The 19,603-nt window shown below is 40.6% G+C and overlaps 1 protein-coding gene across 3 annotated transcripts; it reads right to left on the bottom strand.

Annotated features, from left to right (window-relative positions):
* Positions 1-282: 282 nt before the first annotated feature.
* Positions 283-18,598, bottom strand: hyou1 (hypoxia up-regulated 1). 3 transcript variants are annotated; one of them, XM_083696046.1, is made up of 24 exons: positions 18,381-18,598; positions 17,173-17,245; positions 16,668-16,761; positions 16,302-16,380; positions 15,978-16,132; positions 14,206-14,282; positions 13,879-14,060; positions 13,554-13,669; positions 12,410-12,596; positions 11,953-12,087; positions 11,779-11,861; positions 10,302-10,434; positions 10,009-10,196; positions 9,678-9,816; positions 9,315-9,372; positions 9,048-9,124; positions 8,733-8,900; positions 8,436-8,635; positions 8,256-8,343; positions 4,626-4,882; positions 4,213-4,297; positions 2,541-2,805; positions 2,186-2,296; positions 283-2,045 (listed from the first exon to the last, which is right to left on the bottom strand). In XM_083696046.1, exons 2-24 carry the CDS (start codon positions 17,237-17,239, stop codon positions 1,996-1,998), a joined length of 2,994 nt encoding a protein of 997 aa, XP_083552172.1. In that variant the 5' UTR covers positions 17,240-17,245; positions 18,381-18,598; the 3' UTR covers positions 283-1,995. The 3 variants fall into 3 exon arrangements, with proteins under 3 accessions (XP_083552172.1, XP_083552173.1, XP_083552171.1); XM_083696047.1 differs by having other exon boundaries at positions 2,186-2,293; positions 8,436-8,638; XM_083696045.1 differs by having other exon boundaries at positions 8,436-8,638.
* Between the last annotated feature and the right edge of the window lie 1,005 nt (positions 18,599-19,603).

The raw sequence follows: 19,603 nt of genomic DNA on the forward strand, positions 1-19,603 counted from the left end.
ACTCTAGCTAAGAAAGTGGCAGGGAAGGTTTGTGAATGTCCAAAGATGACTGGCATAAGTCAGGCAGGAACATAAGCACTTATCATATGCATGAATAGCTCTGTAACCTGTGCCATAGAGCACTGCTTTAATTCTTTACTCTCCATTGGAAGGCATTGATGTTCTGGTATTGGTAATTGAAATTAGGGGCTATTGTTTCTTTTCCATTATTTGAGACCTGGAAATAGGGCATTTTCATTAAAATACTAGTGTAAAAAATCACATGGATACCTACTCAATATATACACATTTGAAATATTTTTTAATAAAAGTGAAATATAATGAATGGCCGTTTCATTATGGTTTAATTTCCCTCAATCAGTTCTGTTCTTCTACTAGGACCAGGGGTTTGGGTCAATTAGACTAACAAGAATGATTTGAAACTTAACTCATGAATTGGAGAAATTGTTGATAAATTTCACAATTCTAGAATTACATTTCAAATAATTCCATATACTGATCAAGTAAAATGAGCTCACTGAATAACATTTAAATTTACAAAACATATTTGAAAACAACCAAGACCAACCTCTGAAGACAAAGATTGCGACAACAAAGATTGTGATATCCGTTAGGTCTTGAATGCCAAATTAAACAGAGTAAGACTTAAGAAAAAAAAAAAAAAAAAAACTTTATTAACATTTATTAAACAAAACATAATTGGCATCTCCTGTTCCCATCAATTTTAGTAGTTCATTTCCCCTACAGATCATCTGTGGTGGCATAAAGGATGAAGTTGCCCCTAGATACTAATCTATGGTCAGTTTTGTACTTCCCTCCTTATGGTTAAGGTACATATTCCAGGATTCCAGCTGTGTGCCTACGGGCAACTTCTACCTACAGTGGCAAAGAACAGGAACCACACGCACACTCCTCTTCTAGGGCTTAGCAGCGTAAGAGACAAGGAAAATATCAGGTTATTCTTTAGCCAGTGCAACAGAATCAAGCAGTCCTCAACAACATACTAGCATCCATACACCATAGTAAACTCAATAATTGTGTGTTGGTGATTGAAGTTGTTTTGCAGAACTAACTGTGTATTAAGTAAAAATCATAGAGGGGAAACTGAAGTATTGAAAACCAGTCAGGGGTGGGGGAGTCATTCTAATTCAAAGGACTTTGGACAATGTGATATCCCATTTGCTCTGTATGCATTATGTCAGCGATATAAAAAGGCATCAAACAAAGGAGTTCAAGATTCAAAGACAAACTGAAACACAGCATTCCATCCCGCTAGTCCCGCTAGCAAGCTGCTAGATTGGCTAACACCTGACCCAACATGTGTTGCCTGGAAGGAACACCTACATGTGCCATTCTCTGCAATTACATTGTAGTACTCAGTTTGAGCACAGAGTAAGACATAACCTTATAACCTGACATTGAATCCATGAAGACCCACCAAGTGCATGACAGCTATGTTTGAGGACAAAGCATAGAACTCTTTTTTTTTTCTTTTTTTTTTATCACAGAACATGATGAAAGCTGCTTTGACAATGTTGCCATGGAGAAAATACTTGGGTGCTGTTATTATTGGTCCTTTCTTACCAAACAATCCTTACCCATACTGTACATGTGCATATGCACAGGTACTGTACAGTTCTATGCAGGGCAATGAGGAAATAGTAAATAAAACTGCTTGCATGTCGGAGAGAATGCCATAAACCTTTAGGACAGGATAGTACAACAAAAACCTGAGGTCTTAGGTTCAGTTCATTCCCTGGTTTTCTTTTCTGGGTTCATAAATGCACCTTGTTCACAATGTCAGTGAGAGGGAAGGGCCATGGTTGGGGAGATGAGCAAAACACAAGAAAGGAAGAGGGGAGGGGTAAGATAGTTCCAGGTAATCCAATGACTTTCTGGTCGTCAACATAAAGGGTGGGCAAAAAAAAGAGAAGGAAACTTGAGCAATTAAACATTGTCAATAAATACAATGAAATATCTTCAGAGTTCCAGCTGTTATAATTCATCTCCAACGTGGTTTTCTGACTGGTTTTTCTCTGTTGGTTCTGCAAATGGAAATAATGAATACATGACATTGCTAAACACAATGCATTTGATAAAATTGCAAGGTATGTGGTCTATGCCGAATGATTTACAGCAGAAAAGGCAGTTGTTATGGCAGTGCCTGTTGCTATGGGAGGCGTACCTGTATTTGCAGACTCATCTGAAGGCTGTGATTGGCCGGCCGAGTGTTTGTTCTGTCCAGTCATCTCTTCGGTGGGCGGTTCCACCTCTGGCAGCACCTCCTCAGTGCCTTCTGTCAGACAAGGTTTTTGCATAAAAACAATGTTAAAGAAGTTAGTGAGAATTATTTTTTAAAAATGTCATCTTGCCAAACGAACAAACATGCAAAAGCTACTCAAACTGGGCTGAAGCAAAAACAAAGCAAAAAAATAAAATGAAAAACATTTGCATTACTTATGAACCTGCATAGCTGGGCATCATTTATTCTAAACCAGTGCACGCATTGCAATAACTGAGAGTCCTCTATTTTCTCTCACCTTTATCTTCATCTGTGGTCTCCTCCTTGGGAAGGATGACTTTCTCCTCAGTGGTGCCGTTGGCCTTATTGGCCTTGCCACCCTCGCTGGTACTGTTCTTGGCTTTGGCCTTGGCCTTGGGCTTAGCAAACTTGGCCTTGTTGAGCAGGTAGTTAACCTCACGGTCCAGAAGGGCCAGCTTGGACTCAATGTCTTTGGACAGTAGGATGGGACGCTCTGTGGGAGAGCGCTTATCCTGCTCTACTACCGTGTCATTCTTCCAAGTCTTTGGAAAGGACGGGATTAAAAAAATAAAAGGTATAGTAAGAACTTTAGTTAGAGGGTACAGAGTATGCTAAAGATACATACGTATTTGGACAGTGAAGCATGTCTTGTTTTGGCTCTATACTCCAAAAGTTTGCATTTGAAATCAAACAATTAATATCAGATTAAATACAGATTGTCAGCTTTCATTTGAGGGTATTTGTATAAATATTGGTTTCACCATTTAGAAGCAACACTTTTTATACATAGTCTGCCTATATCAGGGCACCAAAAGTATTTGGATAATTGGCTTGATGGGTGTTTCTGATTAGTCAGGTGTGTTCTGCCGCATCATTTGTGCAGGCATAAGAGATAAAAGAGCCGTCAATGACAAGTCTTGATTCTTGTCTGTGCATTTGCCTTTGGAGTCTGCTAATGGTGCCTGTCAACATGAGGACCAAACAGGTACCACTGAAAGTCAAGGAAGCCATTATGAGCTTATAGCCCAAACCTTAGGCCTACCAAAATCAACAGTTCAGTACATTATTAAAAAGGCTGGTAGGCCAATGAAGATCTCTACAGTGGATGACCAAAGAATGCTCAGCAAACTCAAACAACTGTCTGACACATCAAGAATACTCTCCAGGAGGTATGCGTGGATGTCACAGACTACCATTCACACGGTGCAAACCACAGAATTCTGAAGTGTACAGAAATGTCTTATTTGCTCAAGTACAAGAAAATGCCTCCAAACTCATTGGATGGCGCTTCATCATACAGCAAGACAATGACCCCAAACATACTGCCATAGCAACTAGGGAGTTTTTCAGGGCCAAAAAGTGTAAAGTTGACTGGCCAGGTCAATCTCCAGATTTAAATCCAATTTGCTGAAGGGACTTAAGGCAAAAGACCTCAAACAAACAACTGAAGATGGCTACAGTACAGGCCTGGCAGAGCATCACCAGAGAAGATACCCAGTGCCTGGTGTGGTCAATGAGTCGCAGACTTCAGGCAGTTATTACATGCAGAAAATATGCGACCAAATACTAAACATGAGTGCTTAACTTAGACATTAAATCTGTCAAAATACTTTTGGTGCCCTGAAAAAGGGGAACTATGTATAAAAAGTGTTGTTTTTAAATGGTGAAACCAATATTTATACAAATAACCTCAAATAAAATCTGACACTGTACTATAACCTTATATAGAAAATAAAAAAATCCTGTCCAAATTCTTAGAAGGCACTGTAAATATAAATATGGAATATTTGCACCACTTTGTTTTTAGCATCATTGTTTGTTATATACTGAATTTGATTAGTCTCATAGACAAAGGGAAAAGGTGTATTGAATTGAAAGAATTACATGATGTATGTTACTCCCAATTACATGATGTGTGGTTGACCAACCAATACACATACACTACACACCGTGGTCTCATTGATAACTTTTTCCAAAGTCTTCAGCTCAACATCAGTGAAGAGTTGGTCATCTTCTGGAATTAGTTTAGCACTCCTAGAGGAAAAAAACCAACAAAAGGTTGCTTATTCACACTATACTGAAATACTGAGAAGGCCTTGTTCAAACACGTCTAGTAATCCCAGATCTACGAGGGGTTTCGATTGGGGAAAGCAATGGGTAGAAACCATGTTTTCACTTATTTACTTTACTTATTTCACTTATCTTTACAAATCAGTCATTACTGGCAATAGCTCCAGCTTGAAGTCTGATTTCACCATGTTGCTTACACCTATCCAAAACCTCTCTGAACTCCAGAAGAGCATAGAATATAGGGGCCTACTGATTAAGGATTAGGGGCAAATGTTTCTTTAGCGCCCCTCACCTAAGGAAGAAGCTTGAGTGGTTGAGCATGCTTTCAAGGGCGGCCAGCCGGTCGGGCCACTTCCTGCGCTCCTCCACCCTGAAGAACATGGCCCTGCACAGCTTCTTCAGCTCTACCAGCTTGTCCCGCAGCTCTTTGGTGCCCGCCGAGTAGCCGTCCTCGTCCATCCAGCTGGAGGCCTCACTCAGCTTGGTTGTGATCTGCTCCTTCTCCTCCTCAGACACCACCACCTGGTACTCCTCCTGGTACATCTTGTCCTAGAGGAGGAAGGAAGGAGGGAGAGTTAAGCTGTTTTCAGACTATCAGGCTGCACAGTCCGGGTTGTTAAAAGCGTGCTCAGCAAGCCCCTCAACATATCTGGTGCCAGCACACTTGTATCCATGTTGAGGGGCGGGCAACCATGATTATGTCTAATCCCGCCTGTGTTGAGAATGGGCATTTGAGAGGTTGTCTAACCGCACCTGTCCACTTGGTGATGGTAATGCATCATTTATTAAGTAAGATCCATAGTGCTGTAATGGGCAAAGTGAAATGAAAGCCGGCTGTTCTACACCGTGCTGTACTGAGTGAGGTCAAGACTGCTGGGCATTTATGGTTTAGTGTTACTGACTGTTAACATGGGAGTGATAGCGTAAGCATGGTGGAATATATCTGCAGGAAAGGTACACTTGAAGTCGGAAGTTTACATACATCTTAGCCAAATACATTTAAACTCAGTTTTTCACAATTCCTGACATTTAATCCAAGTAAACATTCCCTATATTAGGTCAGTTAGGATCACATCTTTATTTTAAGATTGTGAAATGTCAGAATAATAGAATTATTTATTTCAGATTTTATTTCTTTCATCACATTCCCAGTGGATCAGAAGTTTACATACACTTAGTTAGTGTTTGGTAGCATTGCCTTTAAATTGTTTAACTTGGGTCAAACGTTTTGGGTAGCAAAAAGCTTCCCACAACGAGGTGGTGGAATTTTGGCCCATTCCTCCTGACAGAACTTCTGTAGCAGAGTCAGGTTTGTAGGCCTCCTTGCTCGCACACACTTTTTCAGTTCTGCCCACATCCAATACCTTGACTTTGTTGTCCTTAAGCCATTTTGCCACAATTTTGGAAGTATGCTTGGGGACATTGTCTGTTTGAAAGACCCATTTGTGACCAAGCTTTAACTTCCTGGCTGATGTCTTGAGATGTTGCTTCAATATATCCATTTAATTTTCCTTCCTCATGATGATCTATTTTGTGAAGTGCATCAGTCCCTCCTGCAACAAAGCACCCCTACAACAAGATGCTGCCACCCCTGTGCTTCATGGTTGGGATGGTGTTCTTCGGCTTGCAAGCCTCCCACTTTTTCCTCCAAACATAACGATGGTCATTATGGCCAAACAGTTAAATGTTTGTTTCATCAGACCAGAGGACATTTCTCCAAAAAGTAAGATCTTTGTCCCCATGTGCTTCCTTCCTGAGCGGTATGAAGGCTGCGTGGTCCCATGGTGTATATACTTGTGTACTATTGTTTGTACAGATGAACATGGTACCTTCAGGCATTTGGAAATTGCTCCCAAGGATGAACCAGACTTGTGGAGGTCTACAATTTTTTTTCTGAGGTTTTGGCTGATTTCTTTTGACTTTCCCATGATGTCAAGCAAAGAGGCACTGAGTTTGAAGGTTCATCCACAGGTACACCTCCAATTGACTCAAATTTATGTCAATTAGCCTATCAGAAGCTTCTTAAGCCATGACATAATTTTCCAAGCTGTTTAAAGGCACAGTCAACTTTGTGTATGTAGACTTCTGACCCACTGGAATTGTGATATAGTGAATTATAAGTGAAATAATCTGTCTGTAAACAATTATTGGAAAAATTACTTGTGTCATGCACAAAGTAGATGTTCTAACCGACTTGCCAAAACTATAGTTTGTTAACATGAAATCTGTGGAGTGGTTAAAAATGAGTTTTAATGACTTCAACCTAAGTGTATGTAAACTTCTGACTTCAACTGTACATGCTACCCATGCAAAGATAGAGTGATAACAATCATAGAGCTCTTGAAAACATCACGAAAACATCTGCACCGAAGTGTCCTTGTTTGTTCAGCTTGGATGAGGCAGCCCGACAGTGCTACAGGAGTGATGAGTGAGACTGATTCTGTCTCTTTACTCATGGAAAGTAATGATGACATTGTGAGTGAAAGTTTGCGGATAGATAGCCTAAGCCTCAGGGTTATTATCTAGCGGGACCTGTCTCTTCATCACACCTGAAGAGGGATCGCTGTTTTGGGGGGCAGAGATCACCAAGCACCGTAGTGGTCATATGAAAGCAATTTCTCACCATATAGTTGACGAGGAAGTTACCTCAACTTGTCTTTGTGACTGTGAGATTTGAAATATTTTGGGAAGGACGACTTTCAACTTCGCTATCAATAGTAAGACCTGTCTCTTCATCATAGCCGAAAAGGGAGCACTGTTTTTGGGGGCGGAGAGCACTGCAATCAAGCACGCATATGAGAGCCATAATCTCAAGTGGAGTGATTCTTTCCATATAGTTTGACTGAAAAGTTCACTCAAATTATATTTATATCTGTGTGATTTGAAATATATTTTGTTTAGAAGGCTCACTTTTGATTAGGAACACTATACAAATACTGGGTAGGGCCTCCCTCCTTTGCTCTCAAAACAGCCTCAATTCTTTGTGGCATTAATGTCGGAAACATTCCTTTGAGATTCTGGTCCATGATGGCATCACGCAATTCCTACAGTTTTTTCAGGTGCACTTTCAAGCTGAGAATCTCCCGTTGTACCACATCCCAAATGTGTTCTATTGGATTCAGATCCGGTGACTGGGATGGCCACTAAAGAACACTGAACTCATTATCACGTTCATGAAACCAGTTTGAGACAACTTTTGCTTTGTGACATGGTGCATTATCATGCTGGAAGTAGCCATTAGAAGATGGGTAAATTGTGCCCATGAAGGGATGCACATGGTCAGCAACAATACTCAAATAGGCTGTGGCATTCAAGCAATGATTGATTGGTATTAAGAGGCCCAAAGTATGCCAAGAAAACCATGAGATGGTGTACAGGTGTTTGTAATAAAGTGCTCGGTGAGTGTGTGTGTGATATATATATATAAATATTCATTCATGTTGACTCTCACTTTTTCCTGAATAGTAATCGAAAGTGAGGCTTCAAAGCAAAATATATTTCAAATCACACAGATATATAAATTAATATAAATCATTCTGCCATGGCCTTGGTGTCATTAAAGAGGAGATTGTGGTCTGTAAAACTAAACAAACTTGTAATGGTCAATTTTCCTTTGTTTTATAGGTATACCTGTTTGTTTAATATGTGATAAAATGTTAAGCATTTAACTGGGAATTCCCAGTAATCTACAGTAGCATTCTAGAATTCTATTGAGGGCTAGATGGTTAAGAGCCTGGATTAGGCATGTTCAATGTATAAGAATAAATGAATAATCAGAATTGATCCCCAGAGGGGACAGTGCACACAATTATATACACTGTATATATATAGGAACAGAGCACCGATAACAGATGGGACCACAGTCTATGTGGCTGTTAGAGAGTATAAAAGACAAGTGGAGCAAGATGTTGAAAAACTTTACCTGTGTCTCAAAGATGAATGCCTCTAGGCTGTTCAGGGTCTTTTCTCTCTCCTGTTTTGCCAGGTCTCTATCAGTAAGGTCTTGCAACCTGAATATAAAAAATAAAGAATTAATTTTTTCCAACTCTCCAAACCTGCATACTTATCAAAATACTAATCTAAGAGGGACAGAGCAACATACTTCTTTTTGGAAGAGTCGATTTCTTCAGAGCTAGGGTTGAGAATGTCGCTGACAAGGAGCTCCACGCCGATGTCCTCGGAAATCTTGCTTTTCTTCTGGGGTTTGGCTATCTTCCCTGCCTCTTTTTCTTCAGTCTTCCCTGCATCTTCTGTTGTTTTTTCATCATCAGCTTTGTCAGATTTTGCTCCCTCCTTTTCATCCTGCTAAGAAAAAGTCATTTGTACTAATTTAGATAATATTCATTCAGCCTAGTCTAAAAAAAAGAGACACCTGGTGGAGAGAATTTCAAATTCTCACCTGAGGGTCAGACTTGGTGTCAACTCCCTCTCCCCTAATTTTCTCCTCTGCCTGGGCATCGTTCTGCTCCTTCTCCCCAGCCTCCTGCTTCTCCTCCTGGGGAGCCTCGTCCTTCTGGCCCTGCTCATCCTGCTCCTTCCCAGCCTCTGGAGGAACCTCCTCCTCATCCTAGGGACAGGGACAGAGACTGTTAGACCAGTATTAGTTGTGGAGTGGTTTGGAAATACGAAATGAATTATATAATAATAGACTCCCTTGGAGAGAGTGAACAGGAAAAGTAGGAAACATGTGAATGGACACTGAGGAAGAGGTTACCTGAACTGGTTCAGTCACGTTTGCACTTGGCTCTGAGGATCCACCTCCAAACAGGCTGGAAATGGTATTTCCCAGTTCTGACAGAAAACCAGTCAAAAGAGCAATAATTAAGACATTTGAGAGACTGAGGCATATGGAAGGCATGCAAGGAAATAGGCATACACCAAATACATGTGGGAAAATACCTATGAAATCAAGTGAGGTAAATGATCAGGTGAACCAATGACAATTTATAAGATGGGTACGATGTCTATGGAGTGAACTCACTTGTCAGTGTTGATTCCTCTTCTTTCTCGTCCACAATAGTCTCAAAGACTGACTCTACCTGAAGAGGAGAACCATTACTTTGATTTCATGGGTGTTTATTGCTTTCCATATTCCAGCCATGGGGAGGTAGTGTATGGATAAAGACTGCAACCCCTATGACAATACTTGCATAGCTACAGCCACCACAGGCTAATGTGGGCATTAACCCAAATACAAATGTGGCTAAATAGCACCCATTTAGAATTGCATGCCTAAATCAACTCAGATTACCTTCAAACCATGTCCATTTCAATTGGATTAAAGTGGGTTGATTTAGGCATTAGCCTACTATCAGAGAGGATCTCCATAACCTTAGTCACTAACCCTGTCCAGTAGCAGCACTCCGCTCTCATCCATGTTGAAGTGGGCCTTGATGCCTTTTGACTCAGCACCTGTGTGCTTCAGGAAGCTGCTGCCCACTCCAGACAGCTTGACTGTGGTCAGGTTAAGAGAGCCAAACACACTGCCAGGGTAAGGAAATAGAAGTGTGTCAGACATCATCCTTTCATTTAACACTCACATTCACAAGCATAGCCTCTTTTACATAAGATGACAGCACCCCCATTTTCCCCATGTAAAATGTCAATATGGTCATTTCTGGACCTGTGTTCACATCCTCTATCTGTGGATCTTTCAGAGTGTATGTAGGGTTTACCGGAGGTCATCTTGGCTTAGGAAGCTGAGGTCTCCGTAGTTGATGTAGAAGGCAAAGTCGTTGCTGTAGCGATTGAAGGTGATGACCTTGCGCTGGGGGTAGGGGGCCATCCTCTGGAACAGGATTCGCTTGTTGTGCTTCAGGCTCTTGGTCCCGTCCTCTTCCTCAGCCTCACGAGTGAACTCCACCTGAAGGGAGACTAACGCCATTAGCCACGCTGTTTGGATCCAAATTGTGCTCCAAAGTCTTGGTCTTGTGATCTGTAAATGCTGCCAGGGAAAGGGCTGCGCTACCTGAATGGGGAAAACGGCAGCATCTCTGACCAAGAAGGGTTTGACCTTGAAAGCCTTGCTGAGGGCTGCAGCCTGGTACACAGCACCCATGGCTGCTGCCTCGTCTGCGTTGATATTCTTTCCCAGCTCCTCTCTGTAAACACGCAGACACACAAAATGTGGTCAATCTTTGTGGCAAAGATCTCAGTTAGGGACAACTGCTGAAGGGGGAAATTCTGGGTGACAGTGCCTTCGGAAAGTATTCAGACCCTTTCACTTTTTCCACATTTTGTTGTGTTATAGACTCAATTTAAAATGGATTACATTAAAAGAATTTGCCATCAATCCACACACAATACCCCAGAATGACAAAGCGAAAACAGGTTTTTAGAAATTTCAGTCAATTTATTAAAATACAGAAATACCTCATGTACATAAGTATTCAGACCACTCTTAAAATTAGCTAAAATGTCAAAATGTCATCAACAAATCACTCTAAGTTGAATTGAGTCCATCTTAATGCAAGGATAATAGTTCATGTAATTTTGGAATTAATATCTTTGTTTTTATAGGGTCTCTGGATTTACATTGGAATCAATTACACACTGTGTAATGACAGGTTGTCATTACAAACTGAGCCAATGGAGAGAAACAATACTGCTCAGGAATACGACTCTGAGGCCTGGGGAGACTTACAAAAATCTATGGTGGGGAGGAAAAAGCTTTCAACTGGACAACATCATCTCAGTCACTCTACAAAATGTGTGTATAACCAAGTGGCCAAAAAGAATCCCTTAATGGAAAATAATCTCTCTCATATCCATAATTGTGTTTGCAACAATGAATTCAAGTGATACAGCAAAGGAAGTGGCTGGAAATGTGTTTGGTTTTACTACAAAGCATTACGTTTGGTGCAAATCCAGCACATGCAATGCAGTTTTCGCACCATCTCTCATATGAAGAATAGTGGTCGCTGCATCAAGTTCTGGGTATGTTTGTCACCGGCAGGGACTGGGGAGTTTGTCAGAATCAAGAGAAAATTATTAAATTTGCTCAGTTTGTAATGACAACCTAGTCCACACAGTTTGTAATTGATTCCTCTGCAAATCAGAGACCCTTTAAAAACAAAGATATTAATTCCAAAATTACACTGAACTATTATCCTTGCATTAAGACAGACTCAATATAACTTAGAGTGATTTGTTGATGACATCTTCGCATTTTAGCTAATTTTAAGAGCGTCATAGCAAAGGGTCTGAATACTTATGTACATGAGGTATTATTTCAATTTAAATAAATTTACTGAAAAAGCTGTTTTCGCTTTGTCATTCTGGGGTATTGTGTGTGGATTGATGGCAAATTCTTTTAATTTAATCCATTTTAAATTGAGTCTATAACACAACAAAATGTGGATAAAGTGAAGGGGTCTGAATACTTTCCGAAGGCACTGTAGCCCCAGGTATTTACAACTTTGCTCCGTTTTATTTGACAAACTTACTTCCCCACGGCTTTGAGCAGCACCTCCTGCACTTTGGGCACTCGAGTGGAACCGCCCACCAGGATCACCTGCTCTATCTCATCCTGTTCAGAGAGAAGGGGTGAATATATACAGTGCTAACACAATGGTAAAGGCTTTAGTGGTGCACCATGAACGGTGGATGGTATGACTCACCAGGGACATCTCCGCTGAGATGAGGGCTTCCTGCACAGGCCCGGGGACTCTCTCAAAGAGGTCGGCGCACAGGGCCTCAAACTCAGCGCGGGTCACCTTGGCCTTGAAATCAATGTCATCCATGAGCCCCTCCACCTGGAAGAAATACATATGGTGGTTGAGTACATGAATGTATTCAATTAGTTCTGGAGAGCATTTAAACTTTTGGGATATGCTACATCGTTTTTCCCCTCACCACAAAGTGACAAATCCAAACAACTCCATGCAAAACACAACACCATTTTAGTGAGTGGGAGGATTCTAATTCAGAACATTTGTGCAGTAGCGCAAGCAATTATGACTTCAGACAGAGGATAAAAACCTGGGTGGAGTGAGAGTGACACCAGGATAGAAGGATAAAAGATATGAGGATAAAGAAAAAGGGGTTAAAGAAGTCGGCCTGACATGCAGCTTTCACCTGGGCCATGAATTCCGCGTTGGCACTCAGCACGGTCTTGAGCCGCTGAGCCTCTTTGAGCAGCTTGGCCATGGCACGGTGGTTCTCCCTCACGTCCTTCTTGGACTTCTTCTGCTCATTGAACAGCTTGGCCAGGTGGTCCCGCAGTCTTAGCTCCATCTCAAAGCCCCCCAGAAAACGGTCAAACCTGAGTGGAGCAGCGAGACACCTTTAGTTGCGAACATTCACAGAAGTCAGTATATGTATAGTCTGAATGCAAAGTCTTTTGCACACCTAAGGTTCAGAGCTCCAATTTGCATGTTCCAAAATGCATACCGTCTCGAACTATAATCATTTTGTGTGCAGCTGCATCATAGCATTTGAAATGTGAGGTCTGTGTTTACTTCCTATAAACCTCTCATACCACATTAAAATACGTCAGACGAGAGTTTCTGCACTGACCCTGCTCGACTATGGCAGAGAGCAGGACACGCTAGCTCTTGCGCTGTTCAACAGCAGGACATCGCGTGGGAGGGAGAGGGGAATCTTGGGAGTTTGATTGAATCAAATGGGCAATTTGAAACATCAGGACTGATGAGGGCATTAAAGTGAGATATCTTGACTCAGAGGTTGTTATAACTTGTGTGAATTGGTGACAATTATTCAGATGTATGACTGAAAAGTTACTGGAACGTGTTGTCCCAGTGGTGTCAGAGATAAAGTGTGTGACATAGGAACGGACAGAATTTTATGACATATGAAGGGGCAGAGACCGATCCATAGTGCCCTCCCTGATGTCATCGTGGGGGACAATAATCCAATGGGAGTTTTGAATACTGTGTCTAGCATTTCCATGCAAATGCCTTTTCAGACTATTTAGTAAAACTAGTTGAATTATCAGCGTTTTCTCAGAAACATTGTTAAAGACAAGGTACAATAAAAATTGTCAGCACTATTTGCTCCAGCAAATTGGGGCCCAAAGTCTCTTGGAACAGGTGTGCAGGAGGTAATAAATTTGAAGTTGAAAAGTATTGGGACACACCATCTCTGCTTGCAAATAGATTTTGTTGTAATAATATTGAACGAATGACCTTTCAATTTGCAAGTAGTATTAGTGTTAGTGTGTGTGTGTCCTTTCATTTGGCATACAGGTGCTTGGACTCACCCTACTCCCCGGATCTGCAGCTGTGGTTGGGTGCCTGCCTCTTTGGTCTTCATTGTCTGATAGGTGACAATGGTCGCTACTGTGCTGCCTGAGCCCATGTCGAAAAACATCACATTCTATAGAAGGAAATGACACAGGTCAATAAGACTATCAGGGCATGATTCCAGAGTACATGCCCAAGTTCAAAATGTTCCCTTTTATCACCTTGCAATCATACATTATACTTTGTTCTCAATTGACAAACCATGCCAAATAAAGCTATGAGAAGAACAATAGAAATACATGTTTTGGCAGCCTAAGTTTAGTGGTTATACTACAAGAGCACCTGAGCTGTGCTGTTGATGTCTTTCCTCCTAAAGACCCCATAGTTTAGGGCCACAGCCGTGTTGTCGTTGATGAGCTGAAGGACCTTCAGACCTGCCATCTGGGCAGCCTGCAGGATTGCCCTGCGCTCTGCCTGATTAAAAAAGGCTGGAACAGTGATTACTGCATCTTTGATGGGCTGCTCTGTGGGTGGGAGAAAATAGAGAAAATAAAAAGCTTTAAAATATCCTCAATATGTTTCTGCACTAATATATATATATATATATATATATATATATATAGTTAGTTAAATATGAGAGTTTTAAATTGTATATATTAGTTGACTGACCGGCAAAGTCTTGAGCGAGTGTACGAGAGTAGTTCAAAACCATCCCCAGGAGCTCCTCTGGAGTGTATTGTATTTCTCTTCAGGAAACAGAGAGATGTTTAGAGTATATAACATTGATAATTATTGGATGTATCCATTGGAGTATTAATGATTAGAGTGTAGAATATTGGTTATGATTGAATGAATAACAGTCATCAAGCAGTTTAACATGTTCCATTTAGGCAAAGGAACACAGTCCATTAATAACCATTTAACTGCAGAGTTTGTATGAGGAAACTGAAGCAATAGAATAGATCCGTTTTGGTATTGCCCCCATGTGTCTGACTTTTGGTCTGAGGTTCAGGAATGGCTGGCAAAAATCAATATTCATTACAAAAAAACAACCTATTGCACTATTACATAAGCACTTATTGGTGACTTAGTATCTGACAGACAATCAATATAATCATACTCTTCGCAAAAAGATTCATTTTTATCTTCAAATCTGTGCAGGCTCTAAGAGTTAAAAGTTTCAGGAACTGTGTGAGACATCACAGCACAATTGAAAAATATATGGCACAAGGAAACAAGAGAGGGTGGTATATCGAGAGAGATCGAGGAGCAGCTGAGGGGTGGAATTAAAAAAAGAAAATATCAAGATTTATGCCAGTTAAATTGAAAAATATCTTAGCATATACAACAGGAATAATACTAAATATACCATAATGGACACAAATTACCATGTTAAGAATAAATATGTAAATAAAAGTACCTAGTAGATCAAATATATTTGTAATAACTGTTAAAATGAATAAAACAAAATAACGTTTTTTTTTTTGGCCCAGCCACGTTTTTTTTGGCCGAGCCACTCTCATCAGAGGACCGAAGTACTTTTTGTTTGATTCATTTTAACAGTTATTACAAATATATTTGATTTTATATATTTGATTTACCAAGTTTGAGACAACTTTTAATTGAGACATGGTGCATTATCATGCTGGAAGTGGCCATTAGAAGATGGGTAAATTGTGGCCATGAAGGGATGCACATGGTCAGCAACAATGCTCAAATAGGCTGTGGCATTCAAGCAATGATTGATTGGTATTAACAGGCCCAAAGTGTGCCAAGAAAACATTCCCCACACCATTACACCACCTCCACCATGAGAAGGTATACAGTTGTTCCTAATAAAGTGTTTGGTGAGTACCTAGGAGATCAAATATATTTGTAATAACTATTCAAATGAATAAAACAAATAAAGTTCTTAGGTCCTCCGATGAGGGTTACTGTGGAAAAGAAATTATGAAATAAAAAATAAGAATTGCTTGTGTCAGCGTATTCAACTTCAAACCATATCGAACACAGTAGCACTAGTCATGACCAAGACCACAAGGAGAGCACACATTACATCAGTTTTAAAGTCTTTGCATTAGTTGATTGTTAGTTTTAGAATTGATTTTAAGATTATTTTATTGTTATCATTAAATTAAATGGTTGCACACCCAATACCTGACATATCAGGTCCTCTGGCACTGTCCTTTTAACTATTCTGAGTCAGCCCTCAGTGATTAAAGACGTGGATCAAATAAGAGTTATATTTCTTTTTAAAAGAGAGTAGAATTCCAACATCCTTTCATATCTTTATTATTGGAGGGGGAGACAGACAAGTTGGGAAGACCACACAGAAAGGCTGACATAGGGTATCAAACTCTGATCCCTCTGAGTGAAGTACATCACGTGTGTGTATGTCACAGTGGGAAGACCCTAACACTGAGCCAAACTCTGACACTTACTCTGAGTTCTTAAAGAAAACTGTGCTCCGACTCTCATCTTTTAGCAGCTGGTGCTCTGGAAAGCGTTTCTGGTATAGCGCCACCTGTGGGTTGTCATGCTTCTTGCCCAGGAGGCTCTGGAGATGCCTGTAAACTAATTTGGGGTTCTTAACAGACTGAGGGGGGAGAGAGATGACAATCAATAACAGTGTAGATACAGGGAAAGATTTTGAATTTAATAAAAATGTACAGTTGTATTGAATGTGAGCACTAAATTAGTATACTATGCAGTCTAACAATAAAAACTACAACATTATACACTATATCTATGGCAAAGTGTCTTACCACTCCTAATGCACTATCTCCAAGATGTCGCTCGTTTTCTTTCAAGCACACAGCCACTGGTGTTTTCCTCCTGGACTCCCTGTGCAATACAAAGACAGGTATAGAGACCATTTAAAATGCAACTGTATCATGGACGGTCTAGTTCTCTCCCCTCTTAAATCACCAAAACATGTTCACTGCAGCATGCATGTGAAACACCTCAGACCTAATGACTCACATTTGCATGTGAGAACAGCATGAAACTGCACACATGGATTAGACAATAAAGCAAACAAGCTACTGAAGAATTGATTGGGGTCTCTAAGCGCAAATCTCTCACACATCATTATAAAATGATTAATGTCAATGGCATTGCGCAATACTCACTTGTTTAGAGCGATCTCCATTGGCACACCAGGTTTAACTATTGCTATTTTCATCCACTCACTGCCCAAGTCAACTGACATGACTGCTACGGAGGCTGCGTGGACAAAATAATGGGTAAGAAATGGGTGTGAGACTTTTAGTATATCAAGCAAGTAGGCCTAGATTACATGTCACATATTATGTCACATTTGAGAGTCTACTAAGGTATGGTGACAATGGGAGAAAATGTGCTCCATCAAAACATTTGGCATCAAAATTATTTCCATTAAATTACATTGTATTCAAACAACCTCATGGGGTAAAAAGAAAACATGCAAACACCACCACACACCACACACTAAACCTGACAAGTACCATATCTTCAAATGTATCCATTGTGTCTACTCTCAAAATGAGAGAATATAGTTTTATTTGCATCATGAGGAGATGGGCCTTTGATGTAAATAAATAACCACATTGCATGCATTGCAGCCCAGCAGAACATTAATAAAGGACAGTGTCGTACCTGTGTGAGAAGGCAGCAGTGCCAGAACAAGGCAGAGGAAAGCACATAATGTTGGTTTCCTCCTCATGGTGACCTGCCAAAATGAAGTGACATTAATTTCAAATAGCCTACAAGCTTCCAGTCTGTGTACTACACATGCTCAATAACGTCAGCTTTACAAATGTGTAAGTAAATAGGAAATGAGAATGATGTTTCAGGAAGGAAGCAGAGAGCGAGTGTATTCACAACAACTTTATAACAACGACCACACTAAGAGTCACTCAATAATCTAGATGCTCCCTGTCCTGATCTCCATTCCTTCACCACCAGCAATGAAATGGGAAGGACAGATGAAAGCAAATACCTGGTAGACATAAAGACCATTGATTTCACCACCACCTGTTTTTAGACCAGTGCAGATAAGGGAGGAGAGGAAGTCCCCTTAGAATATTGAAATGCCATCACTCTTCATATAGAACCTCATAGCTCATACGGGTTCTTTGGGTTTCAATTGTAGGAACAGCGTGCCACCCAGCTCAGGTAGTCATGTCTTTTGTCTTTGATAGGGAACGTGAAATACGATCTAATTGGCTGATCCCGCCCGTGAGCCTGTACAGTAGCTTCCACACGTGGCAATAATGAAATTTAGCTACTTTTATTAACTGAAATAGATTAGTTCTGTCAATTCAAGCACTGGATGATGTTTGAGCTCTGCTTTCTCTAGCAGCGACTAGGACAAAACGTGTCAACAAATGTAAGATGTAAGATATGGCTCGTGTCTCTCTCAGGGGGAAACAATTGGCAATCATACTATCGTTCAGGTAATAACTAGCAGACAGTGGTTCGCTATTCAAATGCATGAGCGTAGAGTCTTCTGGCCGCCTGGAGAACTGACGTATGTGAATGCTATATGGGGTGGATGCACAGGTAGTGGCTTAGCCATTCATAAACAATGAATGCTTCTAGAAACGAGTTGAGTTGGCTAGTAATAGGTAATGGTTTACAATAATATGTAACAAGCTACAACCTACAAATTGTCATCTCAACAAGCCCTTAATTTCAAGGCTGTGTTAGCTATAGCTAAATAACCGGTTAACTGCACCAGCTGCTCAATGAAACTTAAAGCAGCATGAACAGTTTATTAAACATAACTAGCTAGTTGCTTGTCAAATTACTTGTTAATAAAATTCAGGATTTGCACATCTGTGCAATGGCATGACAGAACTTACCTTGGCTTTAGCCAGCAAGCAGTTCAATGAATTTGTTGGAAGCTAGTTTTCACTTGGCTTACTAAAACGAGAATAAATAAAATGTAACAACGCAAGTCTACGTAGATATATTTGCGTCTGGCACTTGCTGTTTGCTAGAACCAATATCTAACCACACTAATAAACGTTTCTTGATTTTCCCTTGCTATTACCGGCTTGTTCTCGGCAAAGGGCCCTGAACGCGGCGTGATCTCATTGGATCCACTCGGGCAGTTGTTCCGTGAGTACAGCGACGACCCTCTACCCTACAGAACCCGCCTTCTGCGTTCCAAATACTGGACTACGATAGGTCCACGTTCAGAGAGTAGTGGCGAGAACGATCTTTTGTCTTTATGCGATTGGTCCACGTTCAATTAATGGGCGTACTTGTATTACGACATTCTGATAAAGTGACCTTTATTATCTGCGACTACGAGTCAGTTGTAGTTCCTTTTATTTACAGATTTTTCTTTCCTTGTGTATCTCAGAACAGCCAAACATACAAGCCACGATCCAATATAATTGTATCCGATCATAATGCCATCACCTTGCAGAATAGGGGGTGGAACTTATGGGAGGTGAAAGTAAGATATTCGACTGAAACAAGCAAGCCTTAAATTAAACTATAAACTGAAGTCTATTCTCTTGAATGAACCACGATCAAATTTATAAGCATCCCTGAGTGGAATGGAATGCACTTCTCATGTTACTGTAAACTGTTAAATCAAAGATGCAACTGTGTCTGCATATTTAGTTATTGCGCCTTTCATTCAAGCATTCAAGGAGCTTGTTTGAGTTGCCTTACTGATCGCCTTGAATGAAGGCGAGGCATGCTGGTTGCAGGTGGGGGAGTCGGACAATTTGCAGTAGCAACTAGAGTGTTCTTCAGGGCCAAAAAGTGGCAAGGTTCTTGACTGACCAAGTCAATCTTCAGATTTAAATTCAAATTGACCTCAAAACAAACAACAACTTAAGATGGCTGCAGTACAGGCCTGGCCTAGCATCACCAGAGAAGATACCCAGCGTCTGGTTGGGTCAGTGAGTCGCAAACTTTAGGTTATTGCATGCAGGATTGTCAACCAAATACTAAACATGAATGCTTAATTTGTCCTATTACTTTTGGTGGCCTGAAATAGATGGACTATGTATAAAAGTAAGATGAGAATCTCTACTTTAACCTCATAGTAATTGTTTGATTTCAAATC

Source organism: Argentina silus, assembly GCF_951799395.1.
Source record: "Argentina silus genome assembly, chromosome: 2".
Lineage (NCBI taxonomy): Eukaryota > Metazoa > Chordata > Actinopteri > Argentiniformes > Argentinidae > Argentina > Argentina silus.